The following is a 21,689-nucleotide window of genomic DNA, read 5'->3' on the forward strand; positions in this document are numbered from 1 at the left end:
TTTACCAAAAGGAGCAGGCGTGCTCTGGCCACGATTGAAACTAGTAATTGCTCATGGTTCAATTCGGTGCACTTGTCTTCGTGGATTCGCTCTACATGAAATCTAGTGGATAGTGCCTAATGACTACGCCTCCAGTCAGTAATCTAGCTGATGCGCCAAATGACACGAGCATCTCTTGTAGTGTATTCCGGCTGGTGATAAGTGGCGGCGTGAGGCGGGATAACGACGGGGGCTCCTGATTTACTGGAAAGTGCCTGCTCTTTCCGTCCACCACTCACCCCTTCAACAATAGTCATCCATTACGAACAACCCCCGGAAAGATCACTCTCTCTCCACTTCTCATCCGCCATACGCCGGCCGACGGTGCCAAGATCTGTATATTAGTCTCCCATGGGTCGCTGACGCGGTCCCCCAATCGAGAATCAACCACACTCGGTGGACTCGTTCGACGAACGCGCGCCCTCCGCATTCACGATCCCACGACGACTCTTTGCAATCCACGACGACTCATTCGTCAGACGCTGGTCGATCCCTCCTCAACTCGAGTAAGCTCGTGGGGCTCGCCTGTCTACCGGCCGTCTCGGATTGTCTTGACACGCGGCGCCAAGCACCCGTGGGCTGGACAACTAGAGAGATCAACGCCGAGAAATCGCTGGCAAGAGCAGTGATCCTGAATACACCGGTTATTCACCCATGTTCTGCTTCCATGGGGTATTTTCTAGCTCCAGAATGACGCGTCAGAGAATAACCACCGAGACAACCAGAAACATATAAACCGGGCATATCGACCATGGAGAGAGCGTCCATTGGCAACAGTATCTCTTCACTTTTACCATTGCATCCTACCAGTTGTTCTCATCATGGTACAACTCTCCAAATTCCTGACCGTCGTCGCGGCATGCCTGGCAGCCCCGGCCATTGCCCACCCCGGCGAGAAGCACGACCCTCATGTGGTGCGACGCGAGCTTCACGCCAGAGATGCCCTCGCTGCTGCTTCCAAGCGTGCGATTGGTGGTTGCGAGAACTCCCTCCATGCGCGGGAGCTCAACAAGCGTAGTATTGCACGTCGTTCGCGCACCCTGCACCAACTTCGCGAGAAGCGTGGTGTCACTGCCAGTGCGTTGCCCCTTCCCGCTGAGTCCAGGTCCTGATCTTCTTGCTCATTCACCACAGGCCCTCAAAAGTGGCGCCGTAACCTCGCCGCTCTCGAGAAGTGGGAGGCTGTCAACCACAACAAGACGGGGATTCTCGACTACAGTGCCAACACTCCGGAGTCGATGGTCTTCTCGGCCAACACAAGCTGCATTTTGACCCCAACGGTGACGGATGGTCCCTACTATGTCTGGGGGGAGGTTGTCCGAAGCAATGTCAAGGAGGAAAATTATTCAGAGGGTGTCGATGTTCATTTGGAGGTGCAGTATATCGATATCAACACCTGTCGGCCCGTTCCAGGAGCATTAGTGGATATCTGGCAGGCCAATGCCACCGGGGTGTACAGGTATGTGTCTTGCTCTGTGGGCTGTGGATTAACTGGCATCGCAACTAACCTCCACAGTGGCATATCGGAGTCAGGCAACTATGCGGCCGCGGGCTGGGATTCGACCTACCTACGAGGTATTCAGCAGACGGACCGCGACGGGGTTGTCAACTTTGACACCATCTTCCCCGGCCACTATGATGGCCGTGCCACTCACACGCACCTCCTGACCCATCTCAACGCGACGCTCCTCCCCAACAAGACCATCGAGGTGGGCACCGGCAGCGTGGCTCATATCGGCCAACTGTTCTGGAACGAGGTACTTCGGTCGGCAGTGGAGGACACGTACCCCTACACCACCAACACGCAAAGTGTCACGTCGAATGCGGACGACATGTGGAGTGTGCTGCAAGCCGACAGCGCCTATGATCCGTTCCCCGAGTACATCTATCTCGGCGAAGACCTTGACGATGGGTTGTTCGCCTGGATTCAGATCGGCATCAATGTCACGGCGGATTACACGGACAACTCCTACTACAGCATTGCCGCCTATCATGATGATAATGGTGGCCACCAGAACTCGGACAGCTCGATAATGTGAGGCCCTGTGGAAGTTCGCCTGCACAGCTAGCTCCAAAGTGGGTAGATATATACATGGGCGCGACGGAAAGGGAGGAAAAGAGAGACGGTCTCTGCCAATCAGCTAGAGGATGTACGGAATCGAGAGATAGAGAAATCTTGTTGGAGACGATATTCCCCCTGATCGGCGCCTGATCGCCGTCCCGAGCAGGATCTATCGCGAACGATGGAGACATTCTGTGGATTGTGCGATGCCAACAGTGGAATACTGGGCAATGTATAGTATTTTCCGCGCGCCATCTGGAAAGGAATCGTAGAAAAAGAAGTAGTGGAACCATTCCCAGTATGGCAGGCGCGATCCGAAGGCGGAAACCCCGAGGTCACTCTGTACTCCCATATATAACATACTCCCCCCCGCGCCCAACGTAGTTTCCCTCGCATCACTCACCGGCGATCCATGAGAATCACAGCGGGATCCTTACCCTCCAGCTGCCTCATCGTTGATCGACTCCAGTCTCCCATTTTCCACCGGCCAAGTTCGTCACGCCAAGCACACGGAGAAGCACCGAGCGATGGGGCCGCGAAGAGAAGAATATCGAACTTAAACCTCCACGCGGGAACTGCCACCCAGTGAGAGTCTGCCCGCCTCGGAATGGACTGTCGATGAGATGCGGCTCCTGTCCCGATGTGAAACCATCGCCGCTAGTATCAGCCCGCTTGCTGGGACTGATTGAGACTAGACAAGGACATCCATCGTACACAGTGGGTACTGCGGATGCCATCGCCGGGAAGGATTTCCCCTTGGATGCGTTCCCTTCGTCCCAGGAGACGAGCTTCTTCGGGGAGTGGATTGCATCCACAGTCGAGTCTTGAACCATAAGACTTACCCGCGGCCCTCTCATGTCTGGTGTCGAGTCTCCCTCTATCCTTGGCTTACCTCCGCGACAACCCTTCATGCGGGGGCAACTACCTTCCATCACACCGTCATGGACGACGACGACGACGACCGCCGCAGCCGGGCCATCCTGATTGTCACCGCGGTGTTCCTCGCCCTCTCCGCCGTGAGCGTCCTCCTCCGATGTTTTGTCCGCTCCCGGATCGTGCGTGCCTTTGGACGGGATGATATTCTGATGGTGCTCGCCATGGTGCTCAATCTCGCTTTTGCCATCTGTGGCATTTTGGGAGCGAGATATGGTATCGGGAGGAAACTGGTCCACTTCGAGTTCTATCCGCAGAACCTGCCCAAGGCATTGCTGTGCTGGTGGCTGGGCCAAATGTTCTACGTGATGACGTGTGTTGTCGGCAAAATCTCTATTATCATCACGCTACTGCGGATTACCGTTCGTCGCGCACACGCCTGGGTTCTGTACGGCGTAACGTGTCTGGCGACCTCCGTCGGCCTTGTCTTTCTCTTCTTCACCATCTTCGAGTGCCATCCCATCAGCTATTTCTGGGAGCGGCTTTCGACGACTGAGCACGGCCGTTGTGTCAGCAAGCAGGTCCTGATTGATATCGCATACCTGTACAGCGTGGGGGCCGCCGTGACCGATCTGACTATTGGTCTTTTCCCCGTGGTGTTGATTTGGAACTTGCGGATGAACCGTCGCACTAAAGTCGCCATTGTTGGGATTCTTGGAATCGGCTGCATGTTCGTCGTGTCCTCCATTCGATGCTTGCGTTTTCCTTTGCCCTCCCACCGCTAACTCTGTTCTTCCAGTGCGAGTGCGGCCGTAGTTATCCGCATCCCTTTCGTTCACCACTACGGCGACACGGAATTCTTGTGTATGGATCTGGATCTCACCTTGACCCCGCGACGGTTGGACGGGACACTGACTGGCGGTACAGATGATAGCTACCAAATCTCCATTTGGTCCAACGTCGAAGCTGGCCTGGGCATCACCGCAGGCTGTCTAACCACCTTGCGTCCGCTGATCCGATTCCTCCGCGACGGTTCCGCATCGCGCAGCCGCAATATTAACCGCGGCTCTTTTCACTTATTTAGCAATGTAGCGCAGGGGGTCCACCGATTATCGCGCTCGAAACAGGAGGACCGTGAGGATGCCCATCAGCTCTGGACTGGCAGCAAGCAGGACCATTATCACGGTGTGACGACGACCATCATGGGCAGCCAATGGCTCCATCCCGCAAGTGGCAGCGAGGACGACCTTAGTCCAATCAGCCATAATAATCATCATCATCACAGGTGGAAAGCCGATCGGTCCGTTCGGGTAACCGTGCGTGGTGCATGAGCCGATCTCTGTGATTATTATCTGTTGTACTTGTACGATTATTCTACCTAGTCTACAATATCATTTGATGACCCCCCAAAGAGAACGGTTTCATCGCATTTCCTTCTCTCCTGTTCCACGACACCAAAGTAGCGGCTGGGATTCGGTCCAGCGTGAGAGAAATGATTTCACTATCGACGGCTATTCCATCTATATCTGTGCTTAAAAGGTCTAGTCTGAAGATTTTGCGTGCACGACTCGACTCTTTTTGTACGTAATTCTAGTCTCCGCCTTCCAAGGCTATCATGCTCGACCGCAGTGGACTTGCCTTATCTTGTGCAGGGATGGGAATTGTCTATCAAACCAGCGTTCCATTCGAAGCCTCGGTGGGCATTCTGGCGTCCTATGAGCTGCCCCCGGGAAGTGATATCGCCTTGAAAACTAGTCCTCCATTTTGCGACACTGCGACGCAGGATGAACAACCCACGACGAATTTACGGCCTCGTCGCGCACGAGGCCTTCCTGAGACGGCGAAAATCCTACGGCATATGCGTTGACTGAGTTGAGGCAAACTTCCAAGCTGGCAGTTTGGTGGCGAACAGGATTTCCAGCTCTGCACAGGTATGCCTGGGCTCCGGCAGGCGGAAGGGGCCTGATAAAGGCAATAAACACGCTACCAACCCATAAGGACCCAGCTTTGCCGGACGAATTTCATGCGGTGGCGGTGGTGTTCACAGAATACGGCTCGAGTATCTGCGACACCACGCTGATGATCTGATACGACGTTCGTCCCATACACACCGTCAAACGCGCGCAGGCGCACTGAGCACGTTTCTGAGACGATGGCATAAGCAATCGGCCCAACGGCCAGGGAATACACCAGCAGCTAGAGGGTACAGAAGGAAGTCTGTGCCCACGTGAAACCGCCGGACGAGGAGGCCGCCTTGAGGATGGCAATGAGGGCCAGTGTGATGCAGAGGATACGCTGCCCCTGGACGTACAGAGTCCGTCGTCCAAGATGGGTGATCAGCTACAAGGATAGTCCGGTGCACATGAAGCCGATGCCAGTGAAGCATAGACCCAGCTAGAAGGCCCGGCTGCTGTCCCTGCCGCCCTGTTCGAAGAAGTAGGTGGGTGAATACAAGGCAATGCAACGAATCTCGGTCCGGCCGTTGATCTGCTCCTCACTCTTATTACCCCCAAGTTGACGGATGCAGGTCGGTGGCAGAGTTGGCGAGAAAGGTAATAATAAATATGGCCCGGAAACCGAGACCTTCAATCATCACTACCGTGGCCATAGCGAGAGACAAAATATCCATTCATGACGCCTATAACAATGTCAGTCAGTGTTCCATTGTCGGTTGGACAAGACATGCTCACTAAAGACACAACCAGCCGTACTAGCCATGTTCAATCCGCTCTGCACGGAGTCGAGACCTAAAATGAGGCTGTCCTGGTGTCAAGTCCGAAATGTGAAGCCCATGTCCAGCCGAACTTTTACGCAACTTCTGCCAGCAGGGTTGGGCGAGTAGCGTCGACGCATCTGGGGCCAAAAAAGATCCCTACTCCTTTCAGGCAACGGAGATTCGAGCCGAGGCAATTGTCAACACATGCCACAGGGAAATGATGAATCGTGCATGAATACGCAATTACCCGGCGTTTCATGCTCATTGGGGATAGAAATCGCTAGCCTTTTGGCCATCTTTCCGCTACCACCCGGGGGACTCTCAAATTGTAAAGCATATCCTATTGGCGCGTCGATGTGCCTGGGCTAGCAATGCTGATCCCTGGATGTGATCTGCACATCCTTTGGTGCGTGTCAGGTCAATGGCCGACTTCAAGTATTCGGTAAATGATAACCTGCGCGCTCACCTCCATGAATCATACCATCGCCGACTGATAGAGAACATCGTTTCAATCTGCCACGGGTTGTGTAGGCTTTGTTAGGGATGTTCAGCTCCTGAGCACTCCAAGGACTTCCCCTCATCGTAAGAAACATGCCGTCCTTGTCGATTGGGTTCTGGTGGCTGAAGAGATGCGATATAGAAGATGAGCATCATCAATAAGACAATCCCTCCCTACTATCGACGTGTAGGCAGCCATACCACTAGCAGATGAAAAGAGAGGCATGAGCTGTGTAGGCGAAGGCAAGTTCTTGATGACTAGCTGGATTTGGATATCAAGGCAGAAGATAAAAGAAGCCAGGGCCATCTTCCATCCTCTGTTCACTTCCACCCTTTCTCTTTCAGAGGAGACAACTCACAACTCATCATCTTTCAGTCTTCACAGTCAGGTGATTGCTTGCTCTCACAATCCACCATCCTTCTTCTTTCCCTCTCCCCCCTTCTTCCTTTCTTCTTTCCCCTCCTCCTCACCCCATTCCTACCAACTTGTCTCTACTGACCCGTTTCATATCTCAAGTTCGTTCGATACAACCCCACATCCTCTCATCCTCCATTCATCTATCTACCTACATTCCACTTTCGTTCCTTCCACACATACAACTCTACGTCCACCACCATGGCCCCACGCAATCGCGCTGGTATCCTGACTCCCAAGGACTCGGACTCCGTCTCCCAGGGAAGCCCTGATGAATGGGACGGCCAAGCTCGCTCGGGTCTACAGGACACCTGGGAGTCGCACACTGCCATTTACGACTCCATTATGACCACGAAGAAAGCGGTTGGGCTCTCCACCTCGTCCAATATCGGGCTGCACTCGACTCCCGAGGATGCTGAAATGAAGATGAAAGTCCTCCTGGAAATCTCTCGCGGCTTGCTCGATATCAACAAGCGAGTCTTGGAAATTGTCGGGGCCAACAAGAAGGAAAAGCCTGCAACTGGAAAGGGCCGAAATGGAGGCCCGCAGCGTTACCCTGAACTGACCGGTCTTCCGGGACACTCTGCCAATGAAGATGCAGATGTTACCATGAAGTGGGAGGTTAAGAACCATGAAGTCTGGGACAGTTTCCAGAGCCGTGATCCAACTTCGTTCAATGACAATTCACGTGGTCAGGATTGGAATGAACAGCAATCCCAAACTCGTTGGAATGATGGCAATTCGCGCGCCCAAAATTGGAACGAACAGCAGGACCAAACAGGTTGGAACGATGGCAATTCGCACGCCCAAAATTGGAACGAAGAACAGGGCGAAACTGACTGGAACAATGACAATTCATGCGCCCAGGACTGGAACGAAGGACAGGGCGAAACTGACTGGAACAATGACAATTCGTGCACTCAAGACTGGAACGAAGAACAGAGTGAAACCGACTGGGATAACGCTAACAACTCTTGCCACTGCCATCATGTTTCCGTCTCTGGGTCTAAGAAAGGCAAGCGCCTGCACCGCGCCCAAAACAATGAATCCGGCTGGGGCTCACGAAATGATCGGGCATCTCAAGCCACCTTGGCTCAGGATGAGTACAATTTGGTCCCTGCACATATTTGGTAAAACCACGTCTGCTGCATGGCGAGCGAACCCTTAGATGCCACCTTGCAGAGACTGGCTGGACGACCATCCGGCTTGGGAGCGCTTGATGGTGGGTTTGGATCGACGTGAGATGACCTGAACGCTACTGGCGTGCGGGTGGTGAGTTGGTTTTGTGGTCGGTGGACAATGGGAAGTGTCTAGGTCTATTAGCTAGGATGGGCGGATTAAAACCCGCCCCAGACTCTCTAATAAGATGGCATTTCCAGGGTCATAAAACGGTGGATTTTACCTAAGTGGTTTTTGTATCCACAGCAAGGCGCCTGCCTCTGTAGCCCATCTGGCATGCTGGATTTTGTGCCTAGAATAACTGATGCTGCAGCTGGTTTTGTTTCAAGCGCCGTGAAAGAGACCCTCACCGGTGCGGTTGGGGGATAATGGCGATACAATTTGACGGGCAGTGTCCTTGGAAGTCTCTAATCCATCTCACCAGTATTGGAGGAATGACTGACTTTGTATTATGGTTGGCCATGTTCGGATCTCTGGTGATCTATCGTAAACTTGACATAGAACAAAACACACGCGAGTCACGCTATGACGATTTATATGCTCATGGGTTCATATTCAAGTACCGGGGTTGGCGATCTCAAGCATTACGGGACAAAAGTCTTTCGGCTTCTTGCGTATCCTCCGCTGGGCCGGCCAGCGATTTGCCCAGAACCTCAGCCATGGCAAGGCCTTCCTTGCGTCCCTTTTCAGCATTCACCATCCACACTAGAGGGATAGGAAGCAGAATGATCACTGCGATGAAAAAGAACCCGGATCGGACCTGTCCTGTTGCATCGATAAGCATCCCGACCACGGCGGGGCCTATAAAAGAGCTTCCTTTGTCCGTGGCTGCATAGAGTGCGTAAAAGGCCGCCTCGCTTCCAGGAGGGATCAATAGGCCGAAGAATGAGCGACAGTAGGAGGCGAGCCCCCCGGAGACGACGCCGTGAACTATGGCCAGCGGGAAGATCTCCCACGGCTGCTGCAACCCGAGGACGCCCCAATTTTTGATGAAAGGAACATAAGCCAGCATTCCATAAAGTGGGATGACTTCGAACAGAGCGATGCAGACGATGATAGTGTGGTTCGACTGCAATTTGAGATATCGAGACACGAGGGGCCAGAGAAACGCACCCGCCATACCAGACAGAGTGGCAGTAATAGATAGCAATCCGACCGCGGTGGTGCTCATCTTCAGTTCGGTGCGTGCAAAGAGGATTGCAGTGCCGGAAACAGTGGCCATGGCATCGGACAGGAGAAACCACGCGACCAAGAAGATCAGGACTTCACGCAATTTGACAGCCACCTTGACTGTTTGCCAGAGGGATTTCCAGGCAAACCCCACCAGTCGCAGCCATACCCGCCATCGAGCCGCGCCCGGGGTCGAAGAAGTGTCGAGCGGAGGGCCAGGACGGGGACGCAACCAGCTGCGCGAGACAAAAGTAAATGCGGACCACCAGATCCCGACCAGGAGCAGTACGAATCGCATAGGAAGTGTCCCAGATACCTTGGAGAGGGAGGTCTTGGAAAGTGTCACAAGTAGCAGAATGCTGAGAACCTGGACAAACACCGCGGCGCAGTACCCGAGCCCTACTCCCTTGGACGATATCCTTGTCGACAACTGGAGCTCTGGGGAGGAGGATTCGGGCCGTATGGATTTGGACTCATGTTCTAGCGGGGTGCGTTGCTGAGATGGGTCCTCCATGTCGTCGAGGCTATCGTTGTCATCCCAAGCGTTCCAATCGGAGGCTTCCTCGTTGCGGTTGAAGCCCGACAGTTCTTCCCCATCCTCACTAGGGCTTTGGATTGACGGTTCGTTGGCAACTAACACAGGAAGGAATGAGTTGAGGACGACAAATGAAGATCCGAGGCAGGTGACACCAATCACCACCAGAATCGCACCGAGGAGAAAGACCGATGGGGTGACGAGGACGAATAGCATGCTGGTGGCCGAGCCGACGAAACCAAAGGACAACAGGAGAGTCTTTCGATTGTTCTCTGTATGCGTTTCGAGGAAGCCCCATTAGCCCTTCTGCTTGTGCGGTACGCGGTATCTCATCTCCGTCTGAAGCCATACCATAGTCGGCCAGGGCGCTGAACGAGACCAGTGTCAGCGCCTGGACCAGAACTGCCAGCGAGAAGGTATACATGGCAAAGCTGGCGGTGTTAATTTGGAGCCCCAGTACCCCGACCATACACTGGTCATCTGCATCGGGGCCATTGGTCGGCGCACTGGGTCCCCAGCAAGGCAGGTGGCTTTTTTGTAAGATGCCGTGCTCGCGCGCCAACTGCTCGAGCGTCAAGGGCAGAAAGGATCCTGGAAGATAGAAGGAATGAGCACAGTCTCACCGTCTGGGCTCTGTTATGACGAACCTACGCCGCACACGGCGAACACCTCTGCTGCGATGCCGTACGCATACCAGCCGAGGATTTCTCGGTGGCTGGTTGGGGTGGTATCTTCCCCGACATATCGAGGGGGCCGCTGCTGGATCCCCTCAGAGGGGTGCGACTGGAAAGCGGCACGGATGGACGACAGCATGAAGAGGGGAGGGGAGACGGAGGCGTGAAGACCTTCGCAACAGCATGACTGCGAAAGGTCCAAGTCGGAAGTGGGCGGAAAGCGGGCGGAGACGCGAAGTTCGTCATTGCCGATCGCGATCAGGAACGGTTCCACTTAGGGCGGGACGCTAGGACTCGGGAAGTATGTTGGATGTATGTATATAGTCGAGTTGGTAGAGTGATGGAAGCAGGGAAAACTCCCACGCCTGAATGGACGAAGATGAGAAGCTGTGAAGGCTTGTTGAGGCCCGGATCGCACCTGCCAGAGAAAAGACGCCGTGCAACGCGTGCCTGCCGTTCCCGGCCCGGTTCAGGCCTCACTTTCCACTTCCATCCACCTTTTCTTTCCTGTCCTCGCCCATCTGCTACACAAACTCCCCCAGCCATTCTCAGGCGAGATGGCAGCTGTTCTGCACTATCTTCAATTCTTCCTCGGCCGGCTGTTCTACCCTTTTCGCGGCCACGATTCGCGTCAGATCATCCACATCCCGGCCTTCAACGAAGTCCCCAAGCCAAACATGACCCTCGAGGCCGTCGAATGTGGCCCATCCGGCTCCAATATGCTTCTCCATCATACCTGTCTCGCCGAAGATGGAGTTGGCTGTTTGCCTGACTTGCGCTGGGCCCCTCCTCAGTCCAGCCAGCAGGTAACGGAATACCTCTTGATCTGCGAGGACATCGACCTGCCAATTCCTTTTCTGGTCGCCCACCACGGCTTGTTCTGGGCAATTCCAGGCTCAACCACCACGGCAACGGCGGCAGATGTGCAGGTCAAGGACGCTTCTTCTAAGTCCCGGCTGACCAACGCCGGTTGGCGCTTCGTTCCCAACCCGCTGGGTACCGCTTATGGCGGCCCTGCCGCTCCCCTCGGCCACGGAAGTCACCGTTATGTCTACACAATCATTGCCCTGGATGCGCATCTCGAGTTTGATCTCCCTGAGAAAGTCACCAAGAAAGACATCAAGCGCGCCCTCGTCGGTAAAGTCATTGGCTGGGCTCAGTGGACCGGTGTGTTTGAGCGTCCATGGCCGAACTAAGGGAGGCGGCCGCGTGATATCGCCGTCCAAGCTATATCAACCACAGGGAAGAGATTCAAAAATAAAAATTGGGGGTTGGCCGAGAACATGATTATCAAGGGGAGTTATTCTTTTGTTCTGTCGTGACCTCATCTATTAAATACCTTTTCCCAAGTTGTTTCGATACTCAATGGAAGAACAACACATTCATACAGCCGGAACCTGCATATTCCCTTTTCCCTAGTGAAGTCAAATTTCCATGTCAATGTTCTAACTGCCATCACATCAAGCGAATTACAGCGCGGCTCTCCGATCACGTCAACGGCGCAGAGGCAGCCTCACCTTCGATGATCTGCATCAACACGGCTAGTCGACCAATCGTAGACTCTACCGAAGACTCATATGCTTGAATTGCTGCTAATCCATTTCGATGAGTCTGTGAGTTCTCCAGCAATGCCAGCAAAACCGCTTTGAGATTTTCCATCAGCTCCACCAGCCTCATCAGACTCCTCCCAATCAATGTTCGCACCAACAACCGGGTCTCATCCTCGTCCAGCTCCGTCCTTCCAAGCAATACTTGACTCCGAATGCAGAAAAGCGGCGACGGGGGCTGTTCAAACGCCAGGATGGCGGAGTCAAAGAAGCTGGGCTGGGTAGAGATATTGTACGCCGAGCAAAGTGCTTCAAGAAGAGGAAGACATTGCTCTGAGAGTGCCGGAAGCGTCACAAGTGAGGACTGGGAGGTCTTGGTGCAGCTTTTGCATCGGACGATAATCTGTCCCTGGCGGCAGACTCGATGGATCAGGTCCAGGATCGTCTCAACGTCCACGACTGCATGAACGTTCTGCAACTCTGACCCGATCTGAAGAGCTTCGATGGAGCAGTGGCAAGTATTCTCCACGTTCATGTTCAAAAAGGCGACTGAATAGAGGCACCGAGGAAGCATCATCGCTGGATCAACCTTGGAGGTGTATGGGTGGTCCGTGAGTGTGCTCGCCAGCTGCCAACAGACTCGGCCGCCAACGTAACCTCGCAGGGTTATTGCTTGAAAATTACCAAGGACGCCTGACGAGATAATGCCCTAGATGAAGCTCGCCCCTATGATACCCACCCAGCCCTCTCTTCATTCCTCGCCACAGTAAGCACCTCGGATAGCCCCGTGAGGGATATTCCAGCAGCGATGGAAAGCCACACCATACCTCCGAGGTGAGATATCGCGGTGAACAGGGGTAGCAAGTGTCTAAAACTCTACACCTGTCTGTCAAATACGCCTCAGCCACGTTCAGGAAGTACCTACTGATTAGGTTCCTTCGTGACATTTGGCTATGCCCACAATCTCAATTACCTTCACATCGGTTCTCCAAAGTACTTTTGAGGGACTTTGCGCCCTCAAGGTGGGCAGGCACTACCGTGTCGAACCACTGAACCATTATCATCCTATTTGATTGGCGGAAAGCTCGCTATCCACTATGAAATCTCACCCCACAGCCATCTTAACTTTCATCATAATCAATTGCAGCCGCCGATCGGTTTCCATAATCATCAATAGCCGTCCCCTTGAGAGCGCCCCGGTTAAATGTTCCTGCATGCACAAGCGAATTCGTCTGATTGTCATCAACAGCATTGAAAGACGAGCCTGCAGGACTTGCCGTATAAAGCAAATCTTCTCCTCCGGCGGGACTGTGAAAGCGCCAACGAGCAAGGGACAGGCGTCAATGCGTGACTTGAGTCCACCCCCCGACTCTTTCTGTTTCTTAATCCCTATCTGATCTTCTGAGAATGAGAGCTCATCCGCAACCTCGGTCTTTGCCAAAGTGGCTGTGGCATCAAGCGTGGTTAGAAGACTGTCAATAGTAAGGATGATAACCATGAGCATATTAGCCTGCCCCTCGGACTGCGAGCACACTTTACACTGAAGAATGGACTCAGTTTGCAGTAGCAGGTCTTTCTGACACGTCAAAATACTCTCAATGCTTGATAGCCCATCTGGGCTAGTTCGGAGCCCGGATCTCACCAACTCGCTCATGGCCTGCTTGTAGCAACTGCAGCTGAAAGCTGGCCCTCCTTCCAAGACAGCGAAGTATCCTCCATCCTGAGGAGAGAATGTGTCGCTTTCTTGGCTTACCCCTGGAGATTGCAAATGGTTGCAACTATTGGACAGGTGTGTTGGTATCTCCATCGGGGCCACTTTCTCGGCTGTCCACGGATTTGGGAATGACTGCACGCAGAGTCTAGATGCTGGATCATATGGCCATGCCACTGATCCTGCATTTTCAAACATCATTGATTTGGACTCATCAATTTCGATCGGGTTTGACAGGGCGTTAATATCTGAATCGAAGGTCATTTGGGCCAAGGCCATGTGAGGCCCTGACGAGGCGGAGCACAGATACATATCTGCGGCTGGCTGCGAGAACAAGGAGACAGGATATCTCCCACATTCCGATATTGCGTCGAGCGTGTCCTCCATGTCGAGCTCTCCATATAATGACTCTAGTGTCAGATTTCCGGGGTCGGGTTCGAAAGATGGAGGCATCAATTCCTGGAGCCAGTTGTCGGAAGAAAAGTCGATTTCAAATCCTGAAGCACGCACAGTTGGCGTTAGCTTCCACAAGAACAAAAGAAAGACCGAGTCTACATACCGGTCGGCTCATTCACACCGGCCTCGAGAATTGATGGTTGAGGTTGGTCTTCGACCTTTGATTTGGCGGGAGTTCTGCTCGTCCGCGATCTCACTAGGGTAGTTGAGGTTGCACAGTTGCCTTTCTTCTTCGCACATTTCCGAGTCTTCTTTTCGCGATCTGGATGGCCAGGTGTATTCGACGACAAAGTCACGCTTCGCTCTTGCAATTCTGGTCGAGGGTCCTTTTTCTTCGCTGGTCGACCTAGCCGTCGCGAAACACTGTATATGCAATCGATTTTGTGCTTCTGACATCGACGGCAGGATGGTTTCTCATGACTGCACCGGATTTTTGCCTGCTGACAGGCATTACATGTTGAGCGCACCTTCACGCTCTTGGGTAAATGCCCCAAGCTTGTTTTGGGTTGTTTGTTCAAGCTCATCGTAGATTGATTGTAAAGGCAAAATAAAATAGTATCAAGGGAAAGCGCCGATATTGCTTCCACCAGTATCTCGCATCTGACCCCGACAACGCAGATAACTTATCTATAGCGAGGTAATCTGCGCTCAGGTCAGAGCTGTGGTCTGGGACCTTAGGCCTGGAATCACATTCACGCACTGCTGTTCCTTCCCAGACGTCCTACGCAGCGTCTTATTGCCGTGGAGGAGGACCTGCAGAAGCGAAAGTTACATCCGGAGGCTGTCCATCATTCTCAACGGGCTTGTCTCACCCGACCAAGAGGGTTATACTGCGCTCCTAGCCTATGAACTAGCTAGTACCTCACACCACGGGCTGGTCGCCCCTCTGAGGACCTTAAAGCCTAGGAGGAGGCGAGGCTATCTGCTCTGTGTAATATGATGGCATTGTATTGCAAATTCTTCGTTATGTAGTATTTTTGAGACTACCAAGTTCTCCTGACAAAGCTGACGAGAGGTACCTAGGTAAGGGGAAACCCGTTACACCACGCTCTAGAAAACATTGGAATTGGATTAGCAGAAGCCTTCAAGCTCACTTCGTATAGTCTGTGTTCGAAATGGACCACAATAACACGGGCAGGCGGCGAATGGCTCATCACTTTGTCTCATGGCCATGCAACTAGGCGGTGTCAATATTAAACGAGTGGTTTCTTGACCAACATGTATGTTGCCGATAGGCACTCCTGGGCAGCGGAGACATTCGCACAGGAAGGCTGTTAGAAATTGCAAGCCTACCGCAGAAGTCAAGTGTCTAGGCTTTGCTTTTCAATAACCAATAATCCCCCAAAGCTTTCACCGTAACAAAATAACCAGCCAGCTCCCAGCGATTCTGACACTGGCCGACCTATGCAATACCGGTTTCTTTGATCATTAGAGATTGGCCAACAAAAAAAAACGAATCGAGGATGAACAGAGCGCACACGAGATGCCAGATTCGGCTAAGCTCTCCACGACGAACGACGGCTGTCTCCTGGGCGAGTCATATCTTAGCCTTCTCATCTACCGTGGCCATAATATCACCAGTGTAGATATGAGACGGTCGGAATAGCTTTCCTCGCGTGACTTTGAAGCCTTGTCAGCAACAAAACATCGAAACGAGGTTTTTATTTCACTTACGCATGTACTCCCGCCAGTGCGCCATGATTCCCATAATGCGATGGGTGAGCATTGCAGCTGGAATCATTTCGGGCTCAATACCGCTAGAATTATTGATCATCACCTCTTATCGTAGCGGGGTGGAAGAGGGTACTGACATGCCAGTGAACACGAAATTCCCGTAGAAATCCGCATTCGGGTACAGGTGACGAGATAGGAAGTAGTCATCCTTTGCTGCAGCCCCCTCGATCGCTTCTGCAATTTCGAGCAGAGGGTTGAAATCATGTGCCAGGTCCTGTAGAATCTGTTGGATTGGGCGAACGCGGGGATCGATGCCTTTGTAGGCTCGATGGCCATATCCAAATAGCTTCTGTTTTCCGGCTTTGACACACTCCAGAAAGGCAGGGACATTCACGGGGTGGCCAATTTCATGAAGTGCACGCTGCGCAGATTCGGTGGCCCCGAAATGAAGTGGACCATGGGCGGCAGCGACGGCAGCGATCAGAGCAGAAAAGGGGTCGGTTAGTGAAGAGGCCGTGACGAGCGCTGCGAAGACTGACAACGCCATGCCGTGGTCTGCATTCAATATTGCGAAACGGCGGAAACAGGACAGCCGGAGAGCAACGGGGTATTTTATTTTTTCATCGGCGAGGCCAGACATTCTGAAGAGGTTCTCAAAGTAGGTCCGCTCGAGCGAGGGAGGCTGCCAGTCGATGGCGAGACGGTGGCACCGGACGAGCGCAAAAACAACGGCATAACTGGCGACTGTCCGCAAGATCATCTCATCGGCACGCTCCGGGTTTTGTTGATACATGGTCGGCTGTGAAGACGCCGGTATGGCATCGGATTCCAACGCGATGCAGGCCGAGAGGCCAGCGAGTAGCAGTGGCATTGGAGAGGTGGTTCGACTACGCGGATGACCGGTCAGTCTCGATGCCATTGCAAGATATGGATCAGCCTACGGCAGATTCTGAATTGTGCTGTGCACTGCAAGTGGGACTTGCTCCATATACCGGGCGAGGGTCCAGCTCAAATCAGCTCGTTGGGTCGATGTGGGATAGGTTCCCCAGAGCAGTAAGAAGAATATGTCTTCGAATTCCGAGTTCCAGAGCTGTTCCAACGTATACCCTCGAAACAATAGAAGCCCCCGTTCGTGGTCTCTGGGTTGGGTGTCAGCCTGCGGCGTCTCTGGCGATCATCTGCAATGCCCACGAGAAGCTGATGGCCGATTCCACCACGGTGGTATTCTGCAGCCCTGGATCATGCACACGCAGTCCCCGGTCGATCTGGTCGGCTCGATCATCCCCAGCGGTCGAAACTCGAATACGTTGCAGATCCACGGCGCGCACTGCATTCCGACGAATCGGAATCTCGTAGTTCGCGCCCGTACGCGAGTCTTGCACAAACAGAGTTCCAGTCGACATGAGGAAAAGAATGTCCGACGGCGGGATCTAGCAAACAAACCACCGCTGCGTGCAGCTCCTGTCCGTCTTGTTAAAGAAGAGTCGATGCCCGGGGGGGGGGAGGAGTCAGAAATGTCCCGGCGGATCTGTCCAACACAACGTGACTATATCGCCGCAGAGTCATCCATGTACCACCCGCTGCTCCGCTGGATGAAGAGTTCGGGGTTAGAATTGGGATAGTATCTTCAATGGCAATTCATATTGAACTAGATTGCATAATTGGTCATCAAGTCATCAGAACCATACTCCCCGGCGGCATCCTCCTTGATTATTCCTCCCCCTATGTAAAAAAGAAAACTTCCCGGTTTTACTCAGGCATGTGCTTGAAGGGCTTCCCGAGATGCTCCTGGCAGAAAGGAAGCTTGCCGACCGTCCAGATCTCAGTGTCCTAGAAGAAAATGAAACCCGATCCAATTAGCCCCACCTCTAGTGTCCAAGCGAAACGCGAGTCACATCGTGAACCTACCGGCTTGAGGGTCTGCTTGATCTCCGAGTCCAGAGTGCCTGCCTTGAGCGCGATGATCTCGGGGGCCGCATCCGGGTCGTGAGCAATGGGCGAACCACACTCGGAGCAGAAGATGCGGTGCACGGCGTGGCCAGACGAGCCCTTGCCGGCCCAGCTCTTGGTGGGGCCGTTGATGGTCAGAGTGGCCTTGGGAACCACGGTGACCAGAGCTATGATCGACGGTCAGCCATGGTTCATAAGGAGCGGGCGAGGCCAATGGAGTCTCACAATAGGTCGAGCCACTCTGACGCTGGCAGTCATCGCAGTGATCGTACGCCGTGATGAGAGGAGCGTCAATGGCCGCGGTGTAAGTGACCGCCTTGCACAGGCAGTGACCAGTGAGAGGCATCGTAGGGAGGAGAACGAAAACGAGAACGAGAACGAGAACGGAAATGGGATGGGGTGACGGTTCGTGGAAAGAATCGGGGACCTTGGGAGAGCGACGGGGTATTTAAGATGGCCGTCCCACGGCGATCAAGTGACTAAGATGGCGATGATAAATCTTGAGCTCAACACTCCCCTTCTCCCACCAGCACTAGCCCCAGCACCATGGAACAAATGATCCATCGTCCGTGGAGGTCCAACGCAACGCCGTGGTGGGTGTTATTGGCTCCGACGCTGCGTCATGGCCGAATCAATTCCAAATTCTGCATGACAAATTGCCGGCCCCGCTGGCAATGACCTTGTCTTTGCTCTCCCCGAGTGCTTACGGACTCGATAGCTGGCCGTGGAGGTTGGGAAGCCAGTCTTAGTACCGAAACGCCGAGTCGTGTTGACTGCTCTCTCCAGCTCGGCTCTTCTCTGCATATGCGCCCAAAGCTCGTGGCTTCCAAAGGGACACCGCAAGTCCGACCTTCCCTTGCGGAGACAATCCTGTGCCTCCCCCGCGATCCCTCGTTATCCGCCGTCTCGGACTCTCGCCGGCGGGAAATTCTCCACTGACTTGCGAAGCTGCCCTCCATTGGCACGGAAATGTGGGTTCGCGACAGGAGTGCAACCCCGACAAGGTATCCGGCCTCGACAAGGTATCCGGCCTCGACAAGGTATCCGGCCTGGTAGCCACCAGACGCCAATTCATGCCATCCGGTGGCGGCGCTGAGAATGAGATTGGATAACCCAAGGGTCTGGCGGTATTATGGCCATTGTGGAGGCGCGGGGACGCAAGAATCACAGCGCCGCGGCCTCCGACAGCGAAGAAGGATTGGGCGCAGCGTCCAGTTGAACACCCCTCTGCACAGTGACAAATCAGCCGGGATGCAGGGCGACGAGTCGACCGCAGGTCTCGCAGAGTTGGGTTCAGCTGGGATTGAGAATAACTGCGGGCTTCCAAGAAGTCAATCGTCCATTCGACAGTCGACGCGAATCCCAGCCGCGCGAGTCTGGCCCCAGGGTATCGATATGCATGTATATACAATAATGCATCTATGTATGCACCAACTAAGGCGTGCATCGATCGCTGGTCATTTTTCTCTCGCCTCGCTCCACTTACGATGCGCTCCGGGCCCCGAATGGGATCTATGTACTTTGCCCCATCATGCATGCACCTGCTAGGTCGAAAAATCCTTGATTTCGAAATCTACTCCTACCCTTGCGGCGAGAATCCCCGCTACCAGCTATCCCTCCGCACATTCTCGAGCTTATCCGCTGCGCTCTATACGTCGTCAATGCGATCATCCCAACGCCGCCAGTTCTACTTACCTGCATTTGCGCCGCCAATCCGAGGCTAGGGATCTGCCCTCCGTACAGCATAGATTCGGCCCGCTGGGCCTCGCGGGCATCGTCCTTGGTCACGTAGACTGGCAGCTCCGCCGCCACCGCGGGCAAATTTAGCACTTCATTGCGGTTTGCAATGGTCTGCACTTGCGCCGAGATAGATCCCACTCCTGGTGGCTTGTTGAAAGCACGCCCCTGAAGATGGTCAAGTGTCAGCGGTACGGTCAATTCGCAACCAGACGTCCTGACCGACCTCACTCGCTTGCATTTCTCGTGCGTCTTGCTGCGTGATGTGGCTGTGTGGCTTCCGCGACATCTCATCCAGTTTCGAGTCGAAGTTGATCTGGCGCATTGCCAAACTTTGTGCCGTTGCTTCTCCATTATCAGCACCGTCCGATACGCAAGATCAGCCCAGAGACCTACCAGCCGGGCCGCCCCGAACTGGACCACGCCCCGTATAGACACTTTCCGCGTGTGAAATTGCCGATACGTCCTCCGGCGTGATCCGCTGTCCGCTCTCGGCAGCTTGCTTAAGTTCAGTCACGGTGGGGAGCTCCATCCTCGTCGTCAGTCTGCTTCGAGCTGGGATCTTCTTGTCTCCTGCAAATCAAAAATTTGCCATAGCTACCAACGCCTGATCTATATATTGGACCGTAGTACGGGGTGACGTCACATTGAGGAGATGGCCAAATCGCCCCGCGGCGTCACGGTGGCGCTGCCAGTGGATCTCTCTGATACTCAATCAGATCTGACAATTGGAGACAATGTGTAGGAGGTATGGTTGCCAATGGGCATACGGATCTTGCTGGCATCGGCGGTGAAGGGTGATTCCGTCAGTCAACAAACCCTCGTCGCAACGGACTTGGAAGCCGATCGGGAGAATACTATCACAAGCTGTCTAGGCGTACTCGAAAGGTCTCTCAACAGCATTTCAGCGGACTTCATGTGATGCTTGATCCCGGTCAAAATGGATTTTTCTTCTGTCCCACTGGCCCTCCCTGTATGTTATGGGATCGATCTTCCGCGGCACACATTGCTTGCACCAGAATGTTCCTGCAGTTGACTGCATGTTGCCATGGTCCCATGATAATTGATCAATGCAACAACCTAGGGTGTAACACGACCGTTGTGTAGACACGTCAACTCCAGTCAAGCTACACTGTGTGACGAGCTACGCGATAAGCCTATTCACTGGCCCCTGGAAGGAACCCCACAGTTCGGCAAGATGCTGCCCTGTTGTGTTTCAGTTGAGCTAATAGAGTACCACTGCATCAATTTGTCTGTCATTCCACCGGGTTGGTCGGACAGGACTGCACTCTGGCGCGAACGGGTGGCACGTTGTCGGCACGTTTCGGTGTCTTCGTCGTGAAGTCGCAGACCGGGACAAGGTATGTTTCGTCTGGTTTTTGCAGTTGCAGCTCTTGGTAATTTTGCAGGTAGGATCTATTCAATTTTCTGTTGTGCTTGGAAGAGCGATCTTCACCTCCGTGATGGATTGCTTGGGGATCGGGGGTGTTGTTATACTTCTGGCGGTCTCCCGGGAGGCCAATCAGCATCGACTGCCGGGGCCGGGGCCGGCCTCGTATCCCGGTAGCGGCTTCTTCGTCTCGTCGAGGGTTCCGGTTGCGCGATTCGATTTCTTCCCCCTTTCTCGCTTCTGTTCCCCATCCGATCAAGATTTTGCTCTGCGTCGCACCCTGACAGACACGATGATAATCTCTACCATTGCGGAGAACCGACGGCGGCCGGTCTATCTCGACCGCCAAGAATGAGCGTTGAGGATGAATAGTCCGAGCGCAGAAGATTCCCGGCCACTCTATCATCGCTATTCATTTCCTGGAAGGGACGGAGGATTAGGGACGGTTTAATATTCCACCCTGGAAATTGGTAGGAACTTTCTTTGACATGCAAGCCACAAAGTGAAGAGTTCGGCGTGCTTGCCCTATCGTGGAAGGTGAGAGTGGTCGCCTTCCGCCCAGCGGGACGGCTTGGCGCTGGGAAAACAAGTGCCGCGAGCGTAGTCTATACGCATGTTCCTGCGATGGTTGCTGATTTCTCGGTCAGTGGTCGGCTAAACCGGGGTATGCTATCTGTCGTGCAGTGACGAATCACTGGGGCGGTCTCAGACGAGGTCTTTGCGTGCGGCGAGAGGGTGGTATTTGCTGATTCTTGTTGCTAGATGGCATACTCGAAGCCCCTAGAAATCTTCATTGAGCACCCCCCCGAGTATGAACTGAATGCCCGCACTGCGCAGAAGTCTGTGCACAGTTTATGAAAGGCAATCCTTGTAGACCGATCGATCGACATCTCGAAACCTGTTAAGGTACGCCTGGGCACGCGCCTTACCACTAAGCCAAAAGACCACTATCTCGATCCTCTCTAAGATCGATAGCCCAGGCCCGATATAAGTAGTGCACATAGTTGCGACCGTAACAAAACCCTCGTACAGTGCAAATGCCGATCCCCCTATAACCACCTAT

General features: G+C 53.7%; 10 protein-coding genes across 10 annotated transcripts; 4 read left to right on the forward strand and 6 right to left on the reverse strand.

Moving 5' to 3' along the window:
* Positions 1–860: 860 nt before the first annotated feature.
* N7459_002407 (intradiol ring-cleavage dioxygenase) lies at positions 861–2,078 on the forward strand (the record flags this gene model as incomplete). The annotated part of the gene is made up of 3 exons (XM_056941592.1): positions 861–1,116; positions 1,174–1,498; positions 1,556–2,078. The coding sequence occupies 3 exons, from the start codon at positions 861–863 to the stop codon at positions 2,076–2,078; spliced, it is 1,104 nt and encodes a 367-aa protein (XP_056803447.1).
* A 964-nt stretch (positions 2,079–3,042) lies between these two features.
* N7459_002408 (putative integral membrane protein) lies at positions 3,043–4,305 on the forward strand (the record flags this gene model as incomplete). The annotated part of the gene is made up of 2 exons (XM_056941593.1): positions 3,043–3,704; positions 3,774–4,305. 2 exons carry the CDS (start codon positions 3,043–3,045, stop codon positions 4,303–4,305), a joined length of 1,194 nt encoding a protein of 397 aa, XP_056803448.1.
* A 2,499-nt stretch (positions 4,306–6,804) lies between these two features.
* Positions 6,805–7,737, forward strand: N7459_002409 (uncharacterized protein; the record flags this gene model as incomplete). Its single annotated transcript, XM_056941594.1, has 1 exon — positions 6,805–7,737. The coding sequence occupies one exon, from the start codon at positions 6,805–6,807 to the stop codon at positions 7,735–7,737; it is 933 nt and encodes a 310-aa protein (XP_056803449.1).
* A 622-nt stretch (positions 7,738–8,359) lies between these two features.
* On the reverse strand, positions 8,360–10,300 carry N7459_002410 (uncharacterized protein; the record flags this gene model as incomplete). The annotated part of the gene is made up of 3 exons (XM_056941595.1): positions 8,360–9,759; positions 9,839–10,078; positions 10,135–10,300. 3 exons carry the CDS (start codon positions 10,298–10,300, stop codon positions 8,360–8,362), a joined length of 1,806 nt encoding a protein of 601 aa, XP_056803450.1.
* A 418-nt stretch (positions 10,301–10,718) lies between these two features.
* N7459_002411 (YbhB/YbcL family Raf kinase inhibitor-like protein) lies at positions 10,719–11,357 on the forward strand (the record flags this gene model as incomplete). The annotated part of the gene is made up of 1 exon (XM_056941596.1): positions 10,719–11,357. One exon carries the CDS (start codon positions 10,719–10,721, stop codon positions 11,355–11,357), a length of 639 nt encoding a protein of 212 aa, XP_056803451.1.
* A 292-nt stretch (positions 11,358–11,649) lies between these two features.
* On the reverse strand, positions 11,650–12,285 carry N7459_002412 (uncharacterized protein; the record flags this gene model as incomplete). The annotated part of the gene is made up of 1 exon (XM_056941597.1): positions 11,650–12,285. The coding sequence occupies one exon, from the start codon at positions 12,283–12,285 to the stop codon at positions 11,650–11,652; it is 636 nt and encodes a 211-aa protein (XP_056803452.1).
* Positions 12,286–15,412: 3,127 nt separating this feature from the next.
* Positions 15,413–16,952, reverse strand: N7459_002413 (putative citrate synthase; the record flags this gene model as incomplete). Its single annotated transcript, XM_056941598.1, has 5 exons — positions 15,413–15,495; positions 15,550–15,632; positions 15,687–16,436; positions 16,491–16,688; positions 16,741–16,952. 5 exons carry the CDS (start codon positions 16,950–16,952, stop codon positions 15,413–15,415), a joined length of 1,326 nt encoding a protein of 441 aa, XP_056803453.1.
* Positions 16,953–17,298: 346 nt separating this feature from the next.
* N7459_002414 (GFA family protein) lies at positions 17,299–17,845 on the reverse strand (the record flags this gene model as incomplete). Its single annotated transcript, XM_056941599.1, has 3 exons — positions 17,299–17,379; positions 17,458–17,666; positions 17,725–17,845. The coding sequence occupies 3 exons, from the start codon at positions 17,843–17,845 to the stop codon at positions 17,299–17,301; spliced, it is 411 nt and encodes a 136-aa protein (XP_056803454.1).
* A 1,257-nt stretch (positions 17,846–19,102) lies between these two features.
* On the reverse strand, positions 19,103–19,768 carry N7459_002415 (uncharacterized protein; the record flags this gene model as incomplete). Its single annotated transcript, XM_056941600.1, has 4 exons — positions 19,103–19,147; positions 19,195–19,404; positions 19,463–19,581; positions 19,633–19,768. 4 exons carry the CDS (start codon positions 19,766–19,768, stop codon positions 19,103–19,105), a joined length of 510 nt encoding a protein of 169 aa, XP_056803455.1.
* Positions 19,769–20,492: 724 nt separating this feature from the next.
* N7459_002416 (uncharacterized protein) lies at positions 20,493–21,032 on the reverse strand (the record flags this gene model as incomplete). The annotated part of the gene is made up of 1 exon (XM_056941601.1): positions 20,493–21,032. One exon carries the CDS (start codon positions 21,030–21,032, stop codon positions 20,493–20,495), a length of 540 nt encoding a protein of 179 aa, XP_056803456.1.
* Positions 21,033–21,689: the final 657 nt, after the last annotated feature.

The sequence above is a fragment of the Penicillium hispanicum genome (genome assembly GCF_028827665.1).
Source record: "Penicillium hispanicum strain IBT 35686 chromosome Unknown utg000002l_segment0_segment0, whole genome shotgun sequence".
Classification (NCBI taxonomy): Eukaryota; Fungi; Ascomycota; class Eurotiomycetes; order Eurotiales; family Aspergillaceae; genus Penicillium; species Penicillium hispanicum.